Genomic DNA, 20,853 nt, shown 5'->3' on the forward strand with positions numbered 1-20,853 from the left:
CATTCAACATTTGATTACGTTGGTCAAAGAGTTAGACTGTTTTTTTCCACAGTTTAAGTGTCGTATTGAGTGAAAAAATGTTGAGGGGCTACCCTAGTTTTTTTCTCAAAAGTTTGAGAGTCTCAATTTTTACCAAACATATTTTTTTTATTTTAATGACATTTTTGTATGCTCTTGTTTACAACAATATTTTTTTGTGTATTCTTTAAATTTAATTGAGGTCTAATATGCATTAACATTATATTTTTTTATTATAAATTAAAATAATTTGTATGGTATGAAATTTCTTATCAACTTTATTATTTCATGTTTACATTAATCACATGTTAAATTTATGTAATGAAGTTTTTAATAATTATAGTTTAATTTAATTATTTAACAAGTATTTGTTCATTTCTATTTTAAAAAGTTAGATATCAAATACAATTTTACTATTTTTATTTTTGGATTCAAGTTTTCATTTATATTAATCAAACATAGTTTTTAATTTTCAAAAAAATAAAAACTATTTTCTAAAAATAAAAATAAAAAATAAAAACAGAAATACTTTTAAAAACCAAACGACCCTAGGCAGTTTAATAAAAGAAAGAGTATAATTTGATAACTTATTTTTATATTAATTCTATTTTAAGTTTATAAATGATTTTATCAATTCAATTTATTTCGTACATAAATTTAAAATAATTCTTTTTAATGTTATTTAAAGAAATTAATATTTTATTTTATTGAGCAAATTCATGGTTGAAACAATAAAATAAAACTTCAGTAATCGTGGCAACGTTTGTTTGCACGATTCCCGATTTGGCAGGTTATTATGTGCACTCACTCCCTTTTATCTACTTATTTTGTTGTGTGTGGATTGGCTGTTTTAAGAATTTAATATTTTATTTCGAATATTATTATAACTGATCTCGTTCTTGGCTAACCTATGAATTCCGTTTTCCCTTGAGTAATCAATTTGCGCAAAAACAAATCAAGTGAAAAGGGGTAGTAATTGTGCTACGAGAAAGGGAGAGATTGTTCCAATTAGGGCGGTTATTGAGCAACTTCATCGTGAATTAAATAGTGTTTGATTTTTATTTCGTTAATTTTTTTTCGGCTCTATTCGTTACTTGTTTAGTTCGTTAATTTTTTTTATTAAACTCATGTTTTTAAAAAAAAATATTCTTCGTTAAACTCATCACAATTTTTGGGTAAGGCAATTAGGGTTAATTTTTTGATGTAGTAGATTAATAGTTAATAATATTTTTCTTATTGTTTATTAGAAAATTAAGATATTAATAAATTAGTAGTAATTATTAATTAATAATTTAATATTTTTCTTATTATCTATTAAAAAATTAATAATTATTATTTATACTTTCCTTTTTAGCAATAATTTTTAAAGTAACTATTAAATAATTATAAAAATATTAATGAATTAATTGTAAACTTATTAAATCGAATTAAATTTTGATCAAATTAACTCTCAAGTACTAGTTAAATCATCCCTAGTTTTAATGGATAAAATTGTGCGCCACGTCAATATTTAGTAACCGCAAATCGCCGCATAAGGTTAAAATATCATTTCACTAGGAAATTTACATCTTCTCTGCTTGGACCACATCCACGTCGGCTCAAGAAAAATCAACTCGCTCCCGTGCACGTTAGCTCCACTGTAGCAGCCGCTTCGTTCTTCTCTTCAACGCCGCTCTCTTTAAGAACAACTTTCTCCATTATCCAAAACTTTATTAAAAAAAACAACAAAAGAAGAAGAAAAAAAACAGCTCTCTGGAAATTATTATATCCTATTTTGTCTTGAAGGTAATGGATCTTATTTATTTATTTATCTATCAGTTATACCTATTTTTTTCTTGATAGTAAAATTGAAGGACTTTGTTTTTTTTATTGTTGTTTATTTTTGAAATTTTTATGTTATTTATAGCGATTTATTGTTGTTTTATCGTTTATATTCGGGTAATCGTTATGAAGAAATGCCTAATTTCTGGTCTTGTGTGAATTTCATTTTCATATTTAGGCATTTTAGGATATAGGGATTTTAATTTGTGCTTCCAATCAATTATGCTCTGAGTTACACATTTTAGTTTCACTTATTAAAACCTTAGTTAAGTTATTTATTTTAACTGGATTGTTAATTTACTACTTTTATTTTCTATATGCAGGCATTAGTTGTTTGGAGAATTTGTTGCTAATTTGAGCTTTTTAAGGTATAAAGTTAGTTGAAAGTAGGGATTGTATAAGGTGATATTTTCTTCCTAAAAGAATCTTGAGAGTCTCGTCAAGGGATGGCGTGTGTTGCTACTATGCAATTGTCTAATGAACTGAGAGTTCATGATAGTCATGGATGCGGTCGCCAGAACCTTGTATGTGATATTTAGATCTTGCTGTTCTACCGTTTCTATGTTCCGTCTTTTCTTCTCTAAGTATTTGTAACTGAATATGTGAATGTCAACAGAGTGTCATAGGAAAAGTTCGGCTACATTTGTTTCGTATCAATCTTTCCTCGCATGCTATGGTATGGTTTTCATATTCCTTGATGGATGCAAAGGCTTTTGTTTGCAATATATATGTAGCATTGTTTATTCTACTTCTTCTTTTGTTTGGCTTTTAAACAACTACTCTTTATTTTCATTTATTTCTAGTTTAGCAAACATGAGAACTGGTTACAGTGAATGTGATATGCATTTTCATGCATGTGATACCACTTTTACAAATTCTGGAGACATGAAAACTTCTGTTTCTTATCCAGCGACAGGATGCTCGGAGTCTTCATCTTTTGAGCAGTGTTTGTAGGCCTATCAGACCTGTATATCCCAGGACCAATGTCATTCTCTGCCGATCTGTTCCAATTCCTAATGGGGGAAATGAGATTCCTTTAATAAAATCTGCTACTGTGGCTTTGACGAGGTAATCTAGATTTTGTCTTACTTTCTGAATTTCTTTTAGATTCTTTTTCTTTTTCTGTGCAAATACTGAAATCAAGTACTTGGATTTTCAATCCTGGAGACAACTATTCAGATGGTGAAATTTGTGCCACATTGGAAAGCATTAAGTTTTTTTATGTATAGATTTCAAATGTGCAGCCTTCCACAGCATCCTTCCCTGGAGCAACCCTGCACAGATAAAGGAAAAAATGTGCAACTCATCAGCCTTAGACTTCTAAGTGCCATTTTCATTAGACAGCATTGGGCCATTTCTATCTTTTAGCGCCTTTATTTTCAGAAAGAACATTTGAGGCTTCACTAACTTCAAGAAAAAAGCGTTTTCAGCTTGGTTGTGTAATTTTTAAACCAAACAATGCTGAATGTACATGTAGCTTGAATGAGTCAGGCGGATTTTCCTTTTTTATTAGGGAGATGCTAAGTGGTAGTTGGAAAACTTTCCTCTCTATGTTCTGAGAAACATTCGGTCAAATTTGTTTTTTATTTCAGAAGTCTCGATAATAAGTTTTAATACTAATTATGGTATATTTGTTCTCCCCGTTGGAGACAGCTACTTAGTTTTATATTCAAATTTACATTATTTTTTGGGTAGAGTTAGGGGGCAGGTTGAAGTTCTATTAAGTGGGGCTAGTTCAGTGCAATTTTCTTGGGCATCTTCATGCAGTTTTTCTTTTGTGTTCTTTAATATATAATTTACTCATTTTTTTATTTGGATATATCAGGGCATTTGGTGATTTGCACGCCAGTCCTGTTGTACCTCAGTTGATCCCGGCAGTTGCAATCATTGCTTTTGCTGCATGGGGCCTTGGGCCACTTATGCGGCTGGGCAGGATTATGCTTTTCCATGTAAGCACAGAACACTATTCTAAATGCATTTGTATTCTATGTTGGTGTAATTCATTTTATGATTCACTGCCTTGCTATTTTCTGCAGAGGAGCAATAACAGTTGGAATAAGAGTAGAACACATCATATTATGACCTATTATCTTCGACCCGTGCTGCTCTGTACTGGAGTGTCACTCATCTGCAGGTTCCCCATATGGGATTAAGATGAATCTTCATATTTTTTGCAGCCAATTTGATTGGTCTGATGATTCTGTGGTTTCTTTCAGAGCATTAGATCCAGTAGTTTTAGCCTCAGAAGCAAGCCAGGCTGTTAAGCAACGACTTTTACATTTTGTGCGATCATTATCGACTGTTCTCGCATTTTCTTATTGTTTGTCAAGGTGAGTTCAGTGGACTGCCTTCAGTTGTAAGTTTTTAACAACTGGCTAATTATATATTCTTTTTTTCCCTTTATCGATTAAATTGGATTATTTTTCTTCATTTTCCTTTTTGGTTGGGACGGGTTATTTAGAGGAAAGTAGAGGAGGCTATTGTGTGTAGTTGTTTATTTCTATGTTTTCAGGGATTGACATGCTAATTTAAAGAGTGCATGCCTGTTAAGTTTTAACATTTCATCATTGTTATTAAGATAACGTATTGACTTCTCCTTTATTCTGTGTTTAGAATAACTTTTGGAGCTTGAACTAATGTGCAAGAAAAAATCATGTTATTAAGATAATTTGTTGATTCCCTATTTATTCCGTCTTTAGCCTAATTTTAGGAGCTTGAACTAATGTAAAACCATGCATTTTTCTTGCAGCTTGATTCAACAAACGCAAAAATTCTTTATGGAGATGAATGATTCCAATGATGCAAGAAATGTATGTTTTGTCACTTTTCATTGTTCTGCTTTCTAAAATCTTTTAGTAGCATCTGCATCAGTTATCAAATTGCACTGTGGTGGTAATGGTGTATCTTAATTCTAGCAACTTAGGCCAACCTGATCAATATTTCTGCAGTCTCTATCCTATGGCAAATGATACCCCGTCTTCGATGTTTTTCAGGAAACAGTTTAGCATTTTTTTCTAGATCAAATGTTTAAACTTCTCAGGATTTGAGGAATAATAATGTAGATATCTTGAGGGCACTTACACAGATTGCAATGGGCAAAGCTGAAAACATTTTTTATTCTATTTGGCAGATGGGCTTTGACTTTGCTGGAAAAGCTGTTTATACTGCAGTATGGGTTGCTGCTGTATCATTGTTCATGGAGTTGCTAGGTTTTTCCACCCAGAAGTGGGTAACTGCTGGAGGACTTGGTACAGTATTGATCACCCTTGCTGGTCGTGAGGTAAACCGGTTGCCTTTAATGCATAAAAGAAATTGATGTGCTTATTTTTGTTGCAAAACCTCATCACTTTCCCAAGTAATAAGTAATCATAGGTACAATGTAATTAAGTACCAATAGTAGATCAATATTAGCCTTAAGTTTGAAACTATCTTGAGTTAATCATTTTAAAGACTTTTATAATCCTTAAGCATGGTTTCTCAACTTGGCATTACCTTATTTTTTTTATAAGAGTTAAAGGCCTCGTTAAAACCCCCTTCATAATTAATGGAGCTCGTAGAGAACTCCTTAATCAGCGGAAGGAGGAAAAGAGTGCCTTAAAATTTCAATAATAACAAAAGAAGATACATAACAATTACAACACCCAGAAAGACCCCTTACAGAATAACTAGAAAACCAAAAATAACAACCCTTAAAATCAACACTGAACTCAGCCTATTCCAGCCTTAGCTAAGGCATCAACCTCTAAGTTAGCTGTCCTAGCAACCCTTCTAACAACACCCTCAAAATCTTTAAGCCTATCACGATGTCTTTAACAATAAAAGCATACACATCTGGACATAATTCAACATTCTTAATCCAGTCTACTGCCACCTTACTAGCACTCTCAATTATCAATCGATCTTTAACAAGCCCTCGAAAAGAGACAGAAAAATAAACTCTTTTGAATAGCTTTAAGCTCCATCAATGTAGGAGGACCCGAACCAGAAAGCTCCTTGAAAGAACCTAAGATTGAACCAGTATCATCTCTTAAAACTCCACTTAACCATTTCTCTTCCAGTCGCTGCTAGAAGCAGCATCTACATTCAATTTAATGAAGCCCTTAGGAGGAGGAGACCAAGGAATCTTGGATACAATCGATTTATTGAAGGAGGAACAAGAATCCCCTAGGGAAGGATCAGTGATAAAGAATCCTTAGGAATAAAAATCTCATTATACTTGGCTAAAAACCAAGAAGAAGGCCTAAACCTTGCTAAGAAAAATAATTCGGTCTGGTCTAACTTCCCCCCTTCAAACACAATGTCATTCCTGACTTTCCAAATGGTTCAGAGAACAACCCCTGGAATAAATGACCGGATAGCAAAATTGGTCTTCAAATCTTCCCAGGCTAGGAGAAAACTCTTAGCATTTGCATGAAAAACAGAATTAAGCCTCCAAAACTTCATAAATTTATTCCATAATGTCCACACAACAGAACAAGTAAAAAATAAATGTGAGGAAGACTCCTCCAACTTGCGAAGTGGGCATAAAACATCTTTAATACCCTGAACCCCTCTTTTAAACACTTTTGTCTGTACTGCCAGCTTCTGAAGAACAACTTGCCACACAAAAGACTCCACTCTTGGAGGCAGTAGACCCCTCCAAATTATGTTTTCCCAAAATGAACCTCCTCCAAACCCGATGAACACAACTTAACACAAGAGGTAACAGAATACACACCATCCCCATTGCCTTTCCATATCAGACCATCATTGGATTCTTTAGATAGGCTGAAATTCGAAATGATTGCCATCATATTAGACCATTGTTCAAATTCCCAATCATTCAAATTTCTTCTCAATTGAACATCCCAAAACCAGCCCATAGATCGATATTCACCAAACTGAATTAATTTGCCAATCTTGTTTGAGAAAATAGAAAACAGTCTAGGAAAAATAACCAAAAGCGGATAATCCATTGCCCAAAGATCTTGCCAAAACCGAATGAATTTTCCATTACCGACTTGAAAACTACACATGCTTAGAAACTTAGAACCAAAAGAGTCTTCTTTGAAATGGTTATTCACCACCGATCTCCAAATCCAAGAAGCTTGAGCTGGAACCTTGCTGTCAAACAATAATAAGGATGAATCAATATTGTATTTGCTGCAAATCATCTTCCTCCAAACAGAGTTTATGTCATTAGCAAACCTCCAAGACCATTTCCCTAATAGAGCTCTGTTCATATTGTTAAGTTTCAACACACCCAGCCTCCCTTATTCTTTGGTTTACACATAGTGGACCAATTAACCCAATGTATCTTGTTTTTACCATTGCCCCCTCCCCATAAGAACTTAGACATAATTGAATTGAGGATTTTGTTAACCGAGGCTGGAATCTTAAACAATGACAAAAAATAAGTTGGAAGTGAGCATAGGACCGACTTAACCAATACCAATCTCCCTGGTAATGAAAGAGTAGAAGCCTTCCAACCAGCAAGTTTCTTGTAGAAATTTTGAACCACTGGATCCCAAAGAGTTGATGAATTCCTATTAGCACCAAGAGAAACTCCTAGATAATATGAAGGAAAGCACCCAACTGAACAACCAATAGTCCTTGCCCACTCCTCAACTTCCTCTTGAGTCGAATTAATTCCAAACAATTTGCTTTTCTTTAAATTCTGCTGAAGTCCAGAAATAACTTCAAACACTCTAAGAACCCTCTTAACATTCAAAATCTGCATCTTCGAAGCACCAAAAAAGATGATGAGATCATCAGCAAATTGCAAATGAGATAAGTTAATAGACCCCTCCTCCCTACCTATTACCAATCCAGAAAACAACCCCTCAGAAACCGCCTTTAGAAGTAATAAATTAAGTTCCCCTACTAAATTGAACAACAGTGGAGACAGAGAACAACCCTGACGAAGACCCTTTGCCATTGGGAATTCCTAGAAGGAACCCCATTGACCAATACTGACATGAAGGCTGCAGTTACACGTTTCCTTACCCAACCACTCCATCTGGAACCAAAGCCCATCTTCTCCATTACTTTGAATATAATAGTCCAATCAACTGTATCATATGCCTACTTGAAGTCAACCTTAAAAACACAACCCTTGAGTCATTTTTTCCTCCAAAAATCAATTCCCTCATTAGCAATAAGAGAACAGTCAAGATTTGACTTCCAGGGATGAAAGCAAATTGTGTCGCACTGATGATGTCTCTGATGCAACTTCTTAACCTCCTCGAAAGGCACTTAGATAAGATCTTATATAACCCTCCTACTAAGCTCATATGTCTATAGTCATCTAAACCACCAATGTTGGAGCCCTTCGAAATGAGAGTAATGAAAGTGTGATTAATACCATGTTCCCAATCTTTCCCCAAGTAGAAGTTGTGGAAAAATTTCAAAATGTCTTTCTTGAGGATAGACCAGAACCTTTTGAAAAAAGCCAAATTTAATCCATCTGGCCCAGGAGCTTTATTACGTCACACGAATTTAATGTCTCCCAAATTTCTTCCTCCGAAAATTCTTTTTCTAAAAGAAGACTTTGCTTTAAGGAAATTCTAGAAAAATTCAACCTTATATCTTCTACTTCCAAGGTAGACCGAAAATTAAAGATTTTAAAAAAGTGATCCCTGACAGTGGCCTTGATAACAGTCGGGTCTTGGATAATCTTTCCTTTGACATTTAGAGCATTCATAGCATTCCTGTTTCTCCTAACTGAAGCACAAGTATGGAAAAATCTAGTGTTGCGATCCCCATCTTTTACCCATTTCGATATGGGATTTTGGTACCAAATCTGCTCCTCTATCTTATAAAGTCTCCATAATTCTGTTCGAAGGGTATTCAACACTGCTGCTTATTCAGTATCACTTACATCTTGTAACTGTTGGACATCCTCCTCTAACTTGTGAATCTTCTTTTCTGATTCTGTAATCGATGCTCCTAGAAACTGATCTCTCTTTCCAGCCCAATTTTTTATGGCTAGTTTCATTCTTTTCAGAATACTCAAAATTCCAGCTTTTCTCTGATTTTTCTTGCCGTCTTGAATTGAAAAACTTACCATTCCTCAAAGCCATCCTCATCCATCAAATAATTAAAGAGTCTAAAAGGTTTTTTACCCCAATTAACTCCTCCAGTTTCAAGCATTATAGCATTATGATCTGACACGGACCTGGGAAATAATGATTGAACAATATCGGGAAAAGTAGCCAGGAGATGAACACCAACCAAAAACCTATCCAGTCTTACAGAAGTGGGGATATCTTGATTATTGCACCATATGAACCTACCCCCTTTCAAAGGTAGATCAATTAAACCTGTTTGTAGAACAAACTGACTGAAGATCCCCATAGAATTTCTGTTTTGAGCTCTACCAACCTTCTCTTCTTCATATAAGTAAACATTTGAAGTCCCCTCCCACACAAAAAGGAAGACTCTGTCCACTGATGAACGTGCTTAACTCTTCAAAAAAACTAGCTTTCTCATCCTCCATTGAAGGACCATAAACATTAATGAAGCCACATCTAAGTTGATTAGAACAAAATTTTCCGGAAATAGCAATAAATCTTCTACTAATGTATTGATTTTCCAACTCGAACATATTATTCTATAAAACCCCCCTGAGGAACCAACCGCTGGAGATTCTATAAAACCTTGAAGATTATTCAACCCACTTCTAAGAAAAGATCTTGTATCTTCTCAGATTTAGTTTCTTGCAGCCAAAGAAAAGGAGAGATCTTAGAAACTAATCTCTGAACAGCCCTCTGTTTCTCTTTTCTTCCCAAGCCCCTAACATTCCATGAAACAATGATTAACTTTGTATTCATCATTAATTAATCAATAATCTGATTACCCCCCATAAAAATCTCCTTAGTTAACCAAATTCAAGCCTTTCTCCAAATTGATGATTTTTTCCAAAAAGGTTGCCTTCCCTTGCTTACAAGAAACCCCCAGTAGCTTACTTATTTCCCAAGTAGCTAAAGCTTCCTCCAAGAGATCGAAAAGGATGAAGAGGAAACTGTTGTAATACTAACTTGTTCTAAGGCTTCCCTTAACAGTAGTCTTTTGGCTCTTTTGTTAAAAAAGTTAGACTTGAACTAGAACTATCTCCTTCTGAAAACCATCCTTCAAACTCACTATCCAAACTCATATCAACTGAACTTCTATCATTAGTAAGTTCCACACAGCCTTGAATATTCAAATATGCTGTCAAACTAACTTGTTGAACTGTTTTTAAGCCTAAGTCCTTTTCCTTTTGATTGACTAAGGCTTCCTCTCTTTCAGATATAAAATTCTGTTCATTCCCAAACCAATATTTTCTCTCCCTAGACCTTTTGTTAACCCTTTTATAGTTGCACAATCTTCTCCTCTCTAACGGTTCACTCTTTGTAGAGAACAAGCTTTTAGACCGATAAAACGATCTACCCCTTGAATTTTTCTCTGTTAAATCTGTATTAGACTCTATCAACATTAATTCAGCTTCTTGAACCTCTATTCCAGCACGATCAGTCGACCCGAAATTAGAACTCTTTCCCTTGTCTTCTTCTCTTTACTGTCAGACACAACCGGGTTCAGATTCTGAACCATTTTCCCAATTGCTGGCCCAGAAGGAATTACCTTTGAAACTTTAGAACCAGATTGCCCATTATCTTCTGATTGGGCTGAGACCCATCAGCCAAAATTTTTGAATTTCTAATGCCCAAACCGGCAACTCCCCCAATTTGATACTCCCAGCATTCTGAATATCTGACAACCCGCTTTAATGCATTTCCCATCTTTGCTAATCCTTGGAAAATGTTGTTCCCCACCAACTCCAACAAACCCATAAGCAACACCCTGGCCAATCCATGTGTCGACCCTCTGTCGATTTTTTTCTGCTGATCTTACTGAACCTTCCTCACTTTCTGACATCCCCCCTGTCTTCCTCTTCGGACAACATCTCTCCAAAATGTCTCCCATCGGAATCGACCACCGGCGATTTGCTGGAAAAAGGAGTCAAAACCTCATGCGTCAATCCAATCTTGATGCTCACTTTGAAAGATATTCCATATGATCCAAGAGTGATCACCTCCGGGACATCAAAAGGGCTGGCCACCCTAATTAAAACTCTCGCCGTTGTGATATCTTCCCTGTATTTAGTGGCATCATGGATGTCTACCATCGTCCCCCATCTCCCTGCTACCTGTTCCAAAAATGAATCATTCCAGCATAATAGAGGAACCCCAAATAGCTCAACTAGGTAGAAAGCCATTGGTACTCCATCTTCACTCAGTAATGGTGCCAACCGATCAAACCAGAATTCTAATTCATCTTTCTTCTTCATCCATGCCTCCATCATCTCTTCAGATGATTTAAAAGTTACTGCACATGAATTCCAGACATAGCTCCATCTAGCAATCTGGACATCATAACCTTCATTAACTAAAGCCTTCTGAACTAACTCTAACTCAAAAGAATGTTTAATGATCCCCGTTAATGACCTTTTAACCCAACTTGAGCTCTCAGAGGGAATATGCATTTCCAAAATGTTTTTCTTACCTTTCCCCCTATGAAGACCATCAGATGAAAACTCCCTATTTTCCAATGCACTTTCCTCATTCTGTTCGACAGTAAAGCATCTTTATAAGTTCTATCATCCCTTAAACTCCTGCTAATATCATCTTTCACTTTTGACTTTGATGTTTCTTCTGTATTCGGAGTTGAAACCATCTTCAAAGAACTATTCTTCCCCACTGACCTTGAACGAGCTTCCTTATATCTTGCAGCTCCAACTGTAATCCTCCTTCCATCTATCAATGAACCATTTAAGTTGTCTATTGCCCTTTTCAAACTGCCTCACTACCAAACTGCGCAAAAGCAAAAGTGGAGAATTTGTATTTTGGGTTTCTTGTTTCTTTGGGAATAAAAACTCTCTACAGGACCCTGAAATAAGAACAATTCCCTTAACGCACGTCGTGACACTCTCCTGCTAAGATTATCCACAAACACCGTCCAGACTTCGTCGAAAATGACTTTCCTTTCAACTTTTCTCTCTCTACGTCTCTATCTCGCTCGCTCATGTTTTCAGCTTATTGAAGTTGAAGGAATTCTACGTCAGTTTGCAGATGTTGAGGAGGTTGATCGCATTTTTCAACCCAATCTGAGAGAGGTTCAAACAGAGATTGCAAACTTTCAAGTGAACTAAAAGAAAGTCTAACCACTCTATACAATAGCCAAGAGTTTAACTCTGGCATTACCTGTTAAGTATGCAATTTGTGTGTTGGTTCTTTCCCATAGCACATGCGTTATCATCCTTATTGATATACTTGTCAAGTTCTTAATTTCAAGTTTTTCTGATCCTTTCTTGATTTTTTTCTTTTTCTTCTGTATTTTTAATGCATTCAGATATTTACGAATTTTCTTTCAAGTGTAATGATCCATGCAACAAGGCCTTTTGTTGTCAATGAATGGATTCAAACTAATATAGAAGGCTATGAAGTTTCAGGGACAGTCGAGGTTTGTGTTACTTTCCTCTATCCATCTCTGTTAAGCAATCTGAGAGATTAAACAATTTGGTTGCTTTTGTTTACTTTTCTGGAACAGCATGTTGGATGGTGGTCACCAACAATTATAAGAGCTGATGACCGTGAGGCGGTTCATATTCCAAACCACAAGTTCACTGTGAATGTTGTGAGGAACATTAGCCAGAAGACTCATTGGCGCATCAAGAATTACTTTGCCATTAGTCATTTGGACGTTAATAAAATCAATGTAAGATTGTGGTTTGTCTTATTGTTAACTTGTCATGTCAGGACCAGCTTGTCTTCTTTCTAGAGCTCATGCTAGAACTTTGTACCTTTTCTTTATGCAGAATGTAGTAGCGGATATGAGGAAGGTTTTAGCCAAAAATCCTCAAGTAGAGCAGCAAAAATTGCATAGAAGAGTATTTTTGGAAAGTATCAATCCAGAAAACCAGGCTCTTATGGTGAGATTTTTTCACGTTTTGTAATTTTCCCCACAAAAAGTTAATTTAATGTTAAGTTTTTGTTATGTTTAACCCCCTTCTGATTGCATTTTGCTGAAAATGCTACATCGCAGTTTGTTCATAGATGATTCTGCTAGTTAATTTTGGCCCTTAATTTTTCCTTGAGCTGATTTAGTTTGTTCACAACAGGAGTTTCTATAATTCATTTTCGTGCATGGGCTGCCCATCGTAGCCTATTAGTTTTTTTTTTTTTTGCGTCTCATGCATTTATATAAATAATCTACTACACATGCAAGTTTCAGAGTAGACTTTTGTGGCTGTTAACTATTTCTTTATGAGTAATGACAATTGCTTCTGTTTTAAGTTTTTAACCCTTTTTATTTGTTCATATTGTTTCAGATAATGGTATCTTGTTTTGTGAAAACATCACGTATCGAAGAATATTTTTGTGTTAAGGTAAGTTCATTGTTGTCTGTACTTCGTGTAAAGATCTACTGATATAATAATGAAATGGCGATTTAGAATCTGTAGATGTAGAAAATAATGTTTTGCTCTCTTCAATTCTGGTTTTTAGTATATAGGAATCAGTTTGTTATTAAATAGTGTATCTTGGTATTTTATAAATTGGCCCCTGCCACTAGTGGATATTTTCCAAAAGAATTACTAGAAAAAAGGAGCAAGATGATGAGAGAGTGTGTCAAGAAAGAAGAGAGAGAGAGAAAAAGGTCAGTCTTCCTCCAGCGGGAGTTGGACTGTATTCGTTGACAACCTGAGTAAGAGAGTCACTAGGAGTGAGTTAAGAAACATATTTCTCAATCAGGGTCAGGTGGTGAGAGTATACATACCAAATGTGGTGAACAGGCCAAAGTATGAATCTTTCACTTTTGCCTTCGTTCAGTTTGGTAATGAAACAGGGATGAGGAAAGCAGTTGAAAATATAAACGGGTTGTGATAGATGAGGAAAGATTATGTTAGAGTTGCAAAGTACCAGAATGTTCGACCAAGGGTTGCTGGTTCTTCTCGTCCTTCAGGTGGCGTCCAGGAAAAGGTCATAATTGATAATCCTAAACCAAGTTCGAAGGTTGTGTTTCCGAGTAGATTAAGAGATGATAGATCATATAAAGATGTCTTGGTGTCGAGCAGTTGCAGAAGACTGAGTCGGAGCATAAAGGAAAAAGATACGAAAGTCTAGACAGGGGAAGAGAGATGAAGAAGAAGAAGAATATTTGGGAAATGCATATTCCTACTGAAAATTCATGTTGGGTGAAGAGATCTCTCACGGGTATTGTGAAACAATCTTTCAAGCTGGATTTGGTTCAAAGAGGTTTGGCAAGTGATGGTTTTGAAGTTCAAATTGCGAGCTGGGGATATGTTTGGAACTCTTGTGTTATTACGTTTAAATCAGAGGAATTGATGAAGGATGCGTGGTCAAATAAAAGTAAGGAGTTATGGTTCTAGTTCGATCGGTTGGCACCTCTGTTGAATGATGGTGGAGTGCCTATGGTTTATTGTTTGGTGGAGCTGTTCGGTGTCCCTCTGTTATGCTGGCAAGAGAATTTCTTACAGAGGTTAGCTGAAGGTGGGGATCATTGGAGGACATCCAGGATTCCATTTTAACAAGGGAAGATCTCTCGTCTGTGAAAATTTTGCTTAGGGTGGAAAGTCTGTTTGATGTCCCGGAAGTGTTTACTCTAGGTTCCTATGGAAGATCTTACAAGGTGACTTCTAAGCTGGGATCTACTTCCCAGGTTTCAAATTTTTTTCATGGCATCTCTCCGGAAAAATTTCTGATGATAGAGTCACAGTCGTCAGAGGAGGAAGATGATAGTCTTTCGCCTGACATGACAGGTCCAGCTCAGCTTGATGTGGAAGGTCGGCAGAAAGTTGACTCATGGATTGATCAGGGATTTCTTGTCGGGGTTGGTGCAGCAGGTGAAGAAACTCAGTTTTCAAAAAGAAGCTTGGCAGGGAAAGGCATTAATGAAGTTGTGTCAGATGGTCACAGTTTGGGGAGTAGTTAAAAGGGAGATTATCCAGGGTTGAGCTTTAGAAATAAGGGGGATAATAAAGACAGTTTGCAGGCCCTTTCAGACAGGAGCAGTGAGTCCTTTTCTCCTATCTTGAGATTAGTTCCGGCTGGGCCAACAGTCAAACTCGGTGAGCTCGGTAATGCTAATCACAAACATATTCATAATGTTACTAGCAGCTCTGGGGATGGAGACAAAGACAGAGGCAGTCAGGGTTTATGGTTGAGGCGGGTTTTAAAGATACAGCAGGTATGGATGCTGAATTTGGGTCTGCTGAAGGCTTAAAGTTGTCATGTTTTAGAGCTGGTTCGCCAACTCGTTCTGCTAGTTCTATTTCTATGAAGAGCGCCCCGGTTGGGAGAAGCTAATTAAGAGTCGTAAGAGATTTTACAGCAGGTCCAGAGAAAGAAAAATTTGGTTGGATGTTTCAGGAAGGGTATCTAGTTTCAAGTTGGGTAGGTCTCTTATTTCAATTGGTTTTCATTCTAAAAGTTCAGAGGCGGCTGGGCTGGCTGAAGGGGTTAGTGCTGATCAAAGAGGCAAGAGCTTTAACAGGAGAATGAAAAGATCCCTCATTAGGGATGCTTTAGACCATGCTAGTGTTTCTACAGTATCCACATCAGCCTTCTCAGGGCTGTTGGAGGAAGCGATTGCTACCTGGGAGATAAGCAGGATGTTGGGCATTTCTTTCAAGGAAGGGAAGAATGCTTTTCTATAAAAAATTATGGATTTGGAGAAAGGTTTGAGTCGGGCTAGCTGAGTCCTAGGTTGGATTCTGGGAGTGCTTTGGTATTTTTTATAATTGAATATGATGAAAAAATTTATTATCCTGTCCTGGAATGTTAGGGGCCTGGGCAAAAAGGAAAATCAGAGAGCTGTACAGAAGTTATCCTCAGAGAAAAATCCAATGTTTTTTTTCTCCAAGAGACAAAACTTGAGATTTTCCCAAGTTCATTTTTAAGAAGAAGTGGGTTGAATAAGCTGCAAGGGTTCGCTGTGTCTCCAGCAGCTGGTTCTTCAGGAGGCTTATTTAGTTGTTGGGATGATAGTTGTTTTGAGTTAGAAGACCAGTTTATCCATAGGAGGTTTATTGTTGTTTTTGGGAAGTTCAAATCAACCAATTTAGGTGTGGGTTCATTAATGTTTATGGTCCGTCTGTGGAAGAAGAGAAGGCCGGTTTCTTTGAAGAATTGGGATTGTTTTTAAATGGGTGCAGTTTGCCTTTATGTGTGGGAGGGGATTTCAATGCTTACTTAATAGAGGAGGAGAAGGATGGTAGGTCTCAAAACAAAATTCAATGGATATTTTCACTCTATTTATTAAGCAAACGGGGCTGATTGACCTACCTTTAATAGGGGGAATTATACATGGAGAAGCAATCGGGATTTCCCCACGTTTGTTAAGCTGGATAGGTTTCTGGTTAATGTCAGCTTCTTTTCTGCGTTTTCTGATATTACCCAATCGCTGTTGCCAAAGTCCATTTCTGATCATAATGCTATTATTTTGGAGATTGGGGAAGGCAATTGGGGCAAGAGGCCGTTTAGGCTGTTTAACTACTTGATGACTGAGGACGGCTTCCAAGAGAAAGTTGTAGAGTCTATTAATGAGTTCAAGAAGGTCAAGAATAAAGCAGGAATTCTGAGTATTCTTAGAAATACTAAGTTTGCTATAAAAACCTGGTCTGGAAATAGGAATCAGTTTCCTAGTAAATAGATTTCTGCTCTTGAAGTCAAGATCCATCACGTAGAGAACTCTTTTCAGCTGAACCGAATTTCAGAAGTTATTGATAGTTCATTAGAGTTGAGGTTACTGAGGAATGAGCTTTGGAGACTCTACGGAATCGAGGAGCAAATTTGGTTCCAAAATTCAAGAGAGAAGTGGGTTAAAGATGGTGATCGGAATTCTAAATTTTTCACACTTGTGCTTCCATTAGGAGGAGGAATGCTTAAATGCTATTTGTGTTGACGGGGTTATTATCAGGGATCCGATCCGGTTAAAGTCTACTGTCAAAGAGCATTGTTTCAAAGCTTTTAACTGTCGTACTACCTTGGAAGTGGAGGATATTAAGTTTCTCAAGAATTTCTATGGAGCAGTCTTATGCTAGAAAAGAGTTTACGGAAGACGAAATTTGGGAAACCTTGAATTCGTGTGATAGCAACAAAGCCCCGGGTCCGGATGGGTTGAGTATGGGTTTTTTCAAAAAAATTTGGTCTTCCTTGAAAGGTGATATTATGAATTTCTTCAATAATTTTTACCGGGAAAGGATTGGGAGTATGGCATTAATCATTCGTTCATAACTCTTATTCCAAAGGGTTCTAATATTGGGAGTTTAGATGACTTCAGACCAATTAGCCTAGTAGGTGGGATGTACAAGATTCTTTCCAAGTGCCTTTCGAGAAGGTTGAGGTGTTGCATGAATGATGTTGTTAGTGATTCACAATTTGCCTTCACTCCGGGTAGACAAATCTTGGACTGCTCATTTATTGCTAATGAGGGTATTGACTTGTGGAGGAAGAAATGATTGAAGGTTGTGTGTTGAAGGTGGACTTCAAAAGGCCTATGATACGGTAGATTGGGATATTTTATTTAAAGTTATGGCTAGAATGGGATTCGGATCAAAATGGTGTAGCTGGATTCAGAGATATGTGTCAATTGCCTCGGTATCAGTGCTAGTTAATGGGGTTCCTACGGATGATACCTCTCTTAATTTGTCACAGATGCAATTCGCAGATGATCTTATCATCTTCTGTATGGCATCGAAGACATATTCTAAATATTAAGGGGTCCTACGGGTTTTTGAAGTCACATCAGGACTGCAATTAAATCTCACTAAGTGTAGATTATTTTGGGATTAATATCAGTGAGGAAGAGTTGATGCAGTGGGCTAATACTATTGGTTGTGTCGTGAGACATTTCCCTTCGGAATATTTGGGATTACCGCTTTGTGCTAAGAGGAATTCTATAGCGTTGTGGGATCAGATAGTGCAGAAGTTTAACAAGAAGCTAGCCAGCTGGAAGGCGAGGACTCTGTCTGTAGCAGGAAGATTAGTGTTATTGAAGGTTGTTTTATGCTCATTACCCACCTATTTCATGTCCATGTTCAAAATACCCTCTTCCGTGATTGTTAAGCTAAACTCCATTATGGTCAGTTTTTTATGGGGAGGGGCAGAGGTTAAAAAATCCATTGGATGAACTGGTCGACATTATGCTCTGCAAAAAGTGCTGGTGGTCTAGATGTTCTAGATCTTAATTATATGAATAGAGCTCTCCTAGGAAAGTGGTCTTGGAGATTTGCGAATGATAGAGGGTCAATGTGGAAAAAGGTTTTTTGCAGTAAGTATAATCTGGACCCTAGATTGTTGATTTTCAAGGAAAAACTACCTGCTTTTTCTTCATGGATTTGGAATTCGATAGTCAATAATCATTTCAAAGAAGACCAGTTTGGAGCTAAATTTCGAAGTCTGTTTGATGTTCGAGTGGGCATTGGTGACAGAATCAGTTTCTGGTTTGATAACTGGGCAACTGTTTCCCCTCTTAAAGAGGTCTTCCCAAGACTATTTGTTATGTCTTTAAATAAAGATGGGAAGCTACAAGAGTTTGGTGAGTTTATGTCCTCAGTTTGGTGCTGGCATGTTCAATTGAGAAGGAGTTTGAGTGACTGGGAACTGGTTCAGTTTGCGATTTGATGACCTTAATTCACAATATATCTCTGTCCAAGGATCTGTCTGATGGGTTGGTTTGGAGAGGGAACGGAGATGGGATCTATTTGTTAATTCCAGTGTTAAATTTTACAGTCCTGTTTTGTCAGTTGATTCTTTTTGGTTGAGCTTCATTTGGAGGGGTTTGGTACCTCCCAGAGTGGAGGTCTTTATGTGGCAGGTTGTGCATCATAGATTGCCAGTAAAACAGGAACTACAAAGGAGAGGAGTTTCAGCTATTCTAGATGTGTCATGTCCCCTATGTAAAAACGAGGCTGAATCGTCATTGCATTTATTTTTTACTTGCTTTGTGGCATGGGCATTATGGATGAAATTTTTGAAATTGTGGGGTGTTAGTTCGGTCTTGCAAGCCTATGCTCAGTTTTCTGCTAGCTTGGGAGCATATGGTCCCTAATTCAAGAATTTGGTCATATATTCCGGGTGTGGTGCTTTGGACTATATGGAAATTTAGGAATGACATTGTGTTTCATGGGGGTAGGCTTGATCAGATCGATATGTTTTTTATGGCAAGATGTGGCTGGCGACCTGGTTCATATCTAATTCCAAGGATGCCTCTATTTAAAAGACTCTAATCTCTGATCCTACTATTGGGGATTCTTGCTCTAACTCAAGGTGTTCGATCATTGAAATTGTGTCTTGGTCTCCTCCTCCAAAGTTATATTAAACTAAATGTGGATGCAGCAATGAATGGTGATTGGAGAAGAGTGGTGTTGGGGGAATTCTTAGAGTTGAGGATGGTTCGGTGAGGGGCTATTTTCAAGAGCCTTCTGGTCTAGGTCCTCCGGTGTTGATTGAGCTGTTGGCAGTAAAGAGGGGATTGACTTTCTTTGAGCCGTTTCATCAGCAGATTAAGGAACGTTTAATTATTGAATCAGATAATAAACTTGTTGTGGAGTGGGTCAAGAATTTTGATCGCTGCCCGGTGTATACTCCAATTTAGTGAAAGATATTGTTATTAAGCTAAGGGAATTGAATGGTATTATTAGATGGGTTGCTAGGTCAGCCAATGTTAGGTGATAGTTTAGCCAAAGTTGGTATTGGCTAGTTTTACTATTGTGATTAGCTTTTGTAGTCTTTGGGTTGGTTTATGTAAAGGGAGTGTTTATGTGTGGTTGTTAAACTTTATGTATATTGTGGTTTTTAATGAATCCTAACGCACTATTTTCCTCTTTCCGCTGATTAAGAAGCACTTAGTGTTCCATCAATCATGAAGGGGTTTTTAATGAGGCCTTCATTCCTATAAAAAAAAAGAATTACTAGAAGAAGCATTGACAATATTGCTTGGATAACAATATAAGATCCTTGGAAGTTTATATGGACGCCGCCTACAAAATTATCATAAATTATTGGTGAATTCATGCATTCATTCATGAAATGCGTAGGTCCCGCATACATGTGAAAAGGCTACATTTTGTTTGTTGCTGATGATGATAGTATTGCAACAGGAAGCGATACTGTTGGATCTTCTCAGAGTTATCAGCCATCATCGTGCTCGGCTTGCCACCCCTATCCGAACAGTTCAGAAGATGTATGGCGAGGCTGAAATAGAAGATGTACCTTTTGCTGATACCATTTTCAGACGTTCTAGAGCAGCTACCAACCGTCCACTTCTCATTGAACCCAGTTATAAAATTAATGGTGATGACAAAGTCAAAGCTCCAACACGTGTAAATGAAGAAAAAGGATCCATGGAGGAAGCAACCTTCACATCTGACTTGAAGGGAAATACTAACTCGGGATCAACAGTGGCCTCCAAAGAAGACAAGGTTATGACATCATCAACCAACAACTCCAGTTCAGGTTCAAAAGCTTCATTGTCCGAGGCCGAAAGTGGGAACTCGGTGCCTGGTGGTTCGGTCGAAGTAAACTCCGAAAAGCAATTCAGCGATAGCAAGAGTGAAACTTGGAAGCCAGCAAGCTCGGGAAGTGTGGTGATCAATGATCCCCAGTCTGCAAATGAAGAATCTGAAATCCCAGTGGCGTTTCACAGGCACAGCAGGACGTTGAGAAGTCGATTCCGCAGCCATCAGTGGCTAGACCACCGTCCTTGGAAGAGAACATCGTTCTTGGTGTTGCACTGGAGGGCTCAAAACTGACACTTCCAATCGAAGAAGAAATGTCGACAGTATTGGAGGAATTGGGCAATCACCAGAGTGGAAGTAGGTCTCATTCGGTCAGCCAGGAGAAGAAAGATGATGAGGTGTCGGTAGTTCATGGTGGTGCCCCAAATAATTAGTCGATAAATCGTGCCCCGTTGCCGTTTATATAGTTTGTAATGTTCAGCTGTGTTTTTTTGAAGCTGGCATTATTATTATTATTA

The 20,853-nt window shown here is 37.2% G+C and overlaps 1 protein-coding gene across 1 annotated transcript; it reads left to right on the forward strand.

Moving 5' to 3' along the window:
- The first annotated feature begins 2,162 nt into the window (after window positions 1–2,162).
- On the forward strand, window positions 2,163–20,853 carry LOC120138936 (mechanosensitive ion channel protein 3, chloroplastic-like). The gene is given in 14 exon segments (XM_039154315.1): window positions 2,163–2,363; window positions 2,456–2,515; window positions 2,750–2,907; window positions 3,665–3,788; window positions 3,876–3,973; window positions 4,056–4,169; window positions 4,589–4,649; window positions 4,970–5,119; window positions 12,208–12,318; window positions 12,406–12,573; window positions 12,674–12,787; window positions 13,187–13,243; window positions 19,979–20,513; window positions 20,516–20,853. Coding segments are annotated over 14 exon segments (2,082 nt in total). The 5' UTR covers window positions 2,163–2,285; the 3' UTR covers window positions 20,770–20,853.

Source organism: Hibiscus syriacus, unplaced genomic scaffold (genome assembly GCF_006381635.1).
Source record: "Hibiscus syriacus cultivar Baekdansim isolate YM2019G1 unplaced genomic scaffold, ASM638163v2 tig00110716_pilon, whole genome shotgun sequence".
In the NCBI taxonomy this organism is placed as follows: domain Eukaryota; kingdom Viridiplantae; phylum Streptophyta; class Magnoliopsida; order Malvales; family Malvaceae; genus Hibiscus; species Hibiscus syriacus.